The following is a 6,000-nucleotide window of genomic DNA, read 5'->3' on the forward strand; positions in this document are numbered from 1 at the left end:
CTAGAGCTGGTCGCCCGGCCAAACTGGGTAATCGGGGGAGAAGGGCCATTGTCAGGGAGGTGGCCAAGAACCCGGTGATCACTCTGACAGAACTCTAGAGTTCCTCTGTGGAGATGGCAGAACCTCCCAGAAGGACAACCATCTCTGCAGCACTCCACCAATCAGGCTGTTATAGTAGAGTGGCCAGACGGAAGCCACTCCTCAGTAAAAGGCACATGACAGCCCGCTTGGAGTTTAGCAAAATGCACCTAAAGACACTCAGACCATGAGAAACAAGATTCTCTGGTCTGACGAAACCAAGATTGAATTCTTTGGTCTGAATGCCAAGCATCACGTCTGGAGGAAACCTGGCACCATCCCTAGGGTGAAGCATATGGGTGGCAGCATCATGCTGTGGGGATGCTCTTCAGCAGCAGGGACTGGGAGACTAGTCAGGATTGAGGGAAAGATGACCGGAGAAAAGTACAGAGAGATCCTTGATGGAAAACCTGTTCCAGAGCGCTTAGGACCTCAAACTGGGGTAAAGGTTCACCTTCCAACAGGACAAAGACCCTAAGACCCTGACCCTAAGCACACAGCCAAGACAACGCAGGAGTGGCTTCAGAACAAGTTGCTGAATATCCTTGAGTGGCCCAGCCAGAGTCCGGACTTGAACCCGATCAAACATCTCTGGAGAGACCTGAAAATAGCTATGCAGCAAAGCTCTCCATCCAGCCTGACAGAGCTTGAGAGGATCTGCAGAGAAGAATGGGAGAAACTCCCCAAATACAGATGTGCCAAGCTTGTAGCGTCATACCCAAGAAGACTCAATGCTCTAATTGCTGCCAAAGGTGCTTCAACAAAGTACTGAGTAAAGGGTCTGAATACTTATGTAAATGTCATTTTTCCGGTGTTTATTTGTAATAAATTTGCAAAATCTTTCTAAAAACCTGTTTTTGTGTAGTCATTATGGGGTATTGTGATGTCATTATGGGGTATTGTGATGTCATTATGGGGTATTGTGATGTCATTATGGGGTATTGTGATGTCATTATGGGGTATTGTGTGTAGATTAATGCGGAAAAAAAAACAATTTAATCCATTTTAGAATAAGGCTGTAATGTAACACAATGTGGAAAAAGATAAGAGGTCTGAATACTTTATGAATGCACTGTACACACACACAGTCCTGTACCCTACCTGACTGGTAGAGAGAGAGCTCTCGCTGGTAGCCATGTTATCTCCATCGACACCTCTCATTGCTAGGTTGTTGTTGTCGCCGGGCCAACCAGGTAGCATCGTCGTCGGGTGTTTAGTTGGCCGTACCATCACCTGAGGAGGCCCCACCCCTCCGCCTGTCACCACACCTCCGCCTAGACCTCCATCTCTGTCGCCATAACTACCGGCGCTGACCTCGGCGTTGCTGGGCGTTCGGGGGTCGGCAGCGACACGTACGGCCCTGAACTCGATGCCTTCTGACCCCATCCCTGTTTTTGTCAGCAGGTAGCTGGTCTCCACGGATACGGCAGACATGCCCACCCCCGTCCCGACCCCACCCACCGCCACACCCTCCGTTGCCCCTCCTCCATCCTGACTGAAACCGGTGTCCTTCCTCTGGAACCTGATCTTCTTCCTGAAGATAATGTAGAGGAGGAGGAGGAGGGAGATGACGAAGATCAGGACTCCGATTCCGATGATTTCTACTGGACCCACGTAGGAGAGAGGCTCCTAGGAGGAGAAAAAAAAATCACTGAATACAAGGATAACACAAAAGGTTCACAATCAGAAACACTTTCAACAAACATCAAGAGAATAAATGATGGTGATGTCATGACCTCAGTAAGTCTTAAATTAACAAATGAGCAAGTTCTCCAAGCGGTTTATTCTCAAAACTCACACAGGCTACTGTATATATATATACGCCAAAAAAAAGGACTAATTCAACAAGTAGCTTTCTCACTTTGACATAAAAGAGCAACAAGATATCCCAAAAATTCACTTCAGAATCTGACGTTTAAACTCGGACGTTTTTTAAACGGGGTCTGCTTAGCACTGAGATTGAGCACAAGACCCCCGGGACCTAGCAGACAACAGGTTGCATTCTAGTCTCATGTTAAACCCTGGGTAACCCTGACAACAACAGAACGAGGTTTGCTACAATACTTTGAACCCTGTTTAAATATTAATAGATATTAAGGGTTTTCCTGCTATTGTATAACACTTTCCTCTTACTTTCTATACATAAACCCTGTGCAACCATGACAACAACGGATCACTGTACAGGTATGTGCGTGTCATTACCACAAGCCTGCTCTCCCCAATTAAGGTGCCACACCAGCCTCCTGTGATATACAGTACCAGTCAAAAGTTTGAACACACCTACTGTACACACAGTTGAAGTCGGAAGTTTACATACACCTTAGTTAAATACATTTAAACTCAGCTTTTCACAATTCCTGACATTTAATCCTGGTAAAAATTCCCTGTCTTAGGTCAGTTAGGATCACCACTTTATTTTAAGAATGTGAAATGTCAGAATAATAGTAGAGAGAATGATTTATTTCAGCTTTTATTTTCTTTCATCACATTCCCAGTGGGTCAGAAGTTTACATACACTCAATTAGTATTTGGTAGCATTGCCTTTAAATTGTTTAACTTGGGTCAAATGTTTCGGGTAGCCTTCCACAAGCTTCCCAAAATAAGTTGGGTGAATTTTGTCCCATTCCTCCTGACAGAGCTGGTTTAACTGTGTCAGGTTTGTAGGCCTCCTTGCTCGCACACGCTTTTTCAGTTCAGCCCACAAATGTTCTATAGGATTGAGGTCAGGGCTTTGTGATGGCCACTCCAATACCTTGACTTTGTTGTCCTTAAGCCATTTTGCCATAACGTTGGAAGTATGCTTGGGGCCATTGTCCATTTGGAAGACCGATTTGCGACCAAGCTATAACTTCCTGACTGATGTCTTCAACATAAGATGTTGCTTCAATATATCCACATACTTTTCCTGCCTCATGATGCCATCTATTTTGTGAAGTGCACCAGTCCCTCCTGCAGCAAAGGACCCCCACAACATGATGTTGTCACCCCCGTGCTTCACGGTTGGGATGGTGTTCTTCGGCTTGCAAGCCTCCCCCTTTTTCCTCCAAACATAACGATGGTCATTATGGCCAAACAGTTCTATTTTTGTTTCATCAGACCAGAAAGTAGGATCTCAAAAAAGTATTATCTTTTTCCCCATGTGCAGTTGCAAACTGTAGTCTGGCTTTTTTATGGCGGTTTTGGAGCAGTGGCTTCTTCCTTGCTGAGCGGCCTTTCAGGTTATGTCAATATAGGACTCGTTTTACTGTGGATATAGATACTTTTGTACCTGTTTCCTCCAGCATCTTCACAAGGTCCTTTGCTGTTGTTCTGGGATTGATTTGCACTTTTCGCACCAAAGTACGTTCATCTCTAGGAGACAGAGCGCGTCTCCTTCCTGAGCGGTATGACGGCTGCGTGGTCCCATGGTGTTTATACTTGCGTACTATTGTTTGTACCTTCAGGCGTTTGTAAATTGCTCCCAAGGATGAATCAGACTTGTGGAGGTCTACAATTATTTTTATGAGGTCTTGGCTGATTTCTTTTGATTTTCCCATGATGTCAAGCAAAGCGGCACTGAGTTTGAAGGTAGGCCTTGAAATACATCCACAGATACACCTCCAATTGACTCAAATGATGTCAATTAGCCTATCAGAAGCTTCTAAAGCCATGACATAATTTTCTGGGATTTTCCAAGCTGTTTATAGGCACAGTCAACTTAGTGTATGTCAACTTTTGACCCACTGGAATTGTGATACAGATAATTATAAGTGAAATAATCTGTCTGTAAACAAATGTTGGAAAAATTACTTGTGTCATGCACACAGTAGATGTCCTAACCGACTTGCCAACACTATAGTTTGCTAACAAGAAATTTGTGGAGTGGTTGAAAAAACGAATTTTAATGACTGCAACCTAAGTGTATGTAAATCTCCGACTTCAGCTGTATGTGGGAACTCCTTCAAGACTATTGGAAGAGCATTCCAGGTGAAGCTGGTTGAGAGAATGCCAAGCATGTGCAAAGCTGTCATCAAGGCAAAGGGTGGCTACTTTGAAGAATGTCAAATATAAAAAACATTTTGATTTGTTTAACACTTTTTTGGTTACTACATGATTCCATATGTGTTATTTCATAGTGTTGATGTCTTCACTATTATTCTACAATGTAGAAAATAATAAAAATAAAGAAAAACCCTTGAATTAGTAGATGTGTCCAAACTTTTGACTGGTACTGTATGTCTGATCAGTGTACAGTTATGTGGGTGTGTGTGTGTGTGTGTGTGTGTGTGTGTGTATATGTGTGTGTGTGTGTGTGTGTATGTGTGTGTGTGTATGTGTGTGTGTGTGTGTGTGTGTGTGTGTGTGTGTGTGTGTGTGTGTATATGTATGTATGTGTGTGTGTGTGTGTGTGTGTGTGTGTGTGTGTGTGTGTGTGTGTGTGTGTGTGTGTGTGTGTGTGTGTGTGTGTGTGTGTGTGTGTATGGTACCTGTAGGTCTGGGTCCAGTAGGCTCCTCTCTCCACAGAACTGGCCCTCGTAACCATAGGAACAGTTACAATAGTACGCCCCAAAGGTGTTCATACACACTCCTCCGTTCTCACACTCCTCACGCTCACACTCGTTCACATCCTCATCACATCTGGAGAGGAGGAGAGATAGGTAATCAGGGAGAGAGAGATAGAGAGGTAGAGGAGAGGAGGAGGAGCAGAAGGAGGAGGAAGAGGAAGAGGAGGAGGAGGAAAAAGAGGAGAGGAGGAGGAGGAGGATGAGGAAGAGGAGGAGAGATAGGTAGATAGGAAGAGAGAGGTAGAGAGGTAGAGGGGAGGAGGAGGAGGATGAGGAGGATGAGGAGGAGAGGAAGATGAGGAGGAAGAGGAGGAAGAGGAGGAGAGATAGGTAGATAGGAAGAGAGAGGTAGAGAGGTAGATGAGGGGAGGAGGTGGAGGAGGAGGAGGAAAAGGAGGAGAGATATGTAGATTGGGAGAGAGAGATAGAGAGGTAGAGGAGGAGAGGAAGAGGAGGATGAGGAAGAGGAGGAGAGGAAGAAGAGGAGGAAGAGGAGGAGGAGGAAAAGAAGGAGAGGAGGAAGAGGAGGAGCAGAGATATGTAGATAGGGAGAGAGAGATAGAGAGGTAGAGGAGGAGAGATATGTAATTAGGGAGAGAGAGAGAGAGGGTAGAGGAGGAGAGATATGTAGTTAGGGAGAGAGAGAGAGGGGTAGAGGAGGAGAGATATGTAGTTAGGGAGAGAGAGAGAGGGGTAGAGGAGGAGAGATATGTAGTTAGGGAGAGAGAGAGAGAGGGGTAGAGGAGGAGAGCAGCAGGAGGAGGGGAGGAGTGAAGAGAGAGGAGAGAGAACTTTAAGTCTAAAGCAAAATAACCCTGTTGAGAGCCATGTTGGTTGTCATTGTAATGACACACAGCTTGTAGTTCAAACAAGGCCTCCCACTGACACAGAAGTATCAAACACACGCCTCTGTCTCTCTCCATGAAATGATTTCTCCCTAAGTCTCTTTGACGTGTAAAAAGTGTTCAGGCTTTCACCTCTTTGTAAAACTATTAATGAGTTCAACTTAATGGGAGCCAAATGCGGTACCAAACAGCTAATATGTCTCTTGTGTCTTTGGGGTGAATTTAGACAATTATCACAGACTATGAAGGCTGTTCATCATAAGGACATGTCCCCTCTCTCTTCTGTTCTTTTCCACTCTCTTTCATGTACCTGGACAAGGGTAAGGCAGGCAGCAGCTGTCTGTGTGTAAAAATTAAAGCGATTCTGATTCTGATAGAGTAATACTATTGTGTTAGAGTTAGTTTTACAGTAATAACAGACTTCAGGTAGAGTTAGTTTTACAGTAATAATGGACTTCAGGTAGAGTTAGTTTTACAGTAATAACAGACTTCAGGTAGAGCTAGTTTTACAGTAATAATATACTTTAGGTAGA

At 44.5% G+C, this 6,000-nt stretch overlaps 1 protein-coding gene across 1 annotated transcript in view; it reads right to left on the reverse strand.

Annotated features, from left to right (window-relative positions):
- LOC129863294 (protocadherin Fat 3-like) overlaps positions 1-6,000 on the reverse strand; it is a 116,262-nt gene that overhangs the window by 22,295 nt on the left and 87,967 nt on the right. Inside the window, exons 23-24 of the mRNA XM_055935181.1 lie at positions 4,545-4,695; positions 1,180-1,707 (exon numbers count right to left, since the gene is read on the reverse strand). Coding sequence (XP_055791156.1) covers positions 1,180-1,707; positions 4,545-4,695 — 679 coding nt within the window. The remainder of the gene's footprint in view (positions 1-1,179; positions 1,708-4,544; positions 4,696-6,000) is intronic.

Source organism: Salvelinus fontinalis, chromosome 10 (assembly GCF_029448725.1).
Source record: "Salvelinus fontinalis isolate EN_2023a chromosome 10, ASM2944872v1, whole genome shotgun sequence".
Lineage (NCBI taxonomy): Eukaryota > Metazoa > Chordata > Actinopteri > Salmoniformes > Salmonidae > Salvelinus > Salvelinus fontinalis.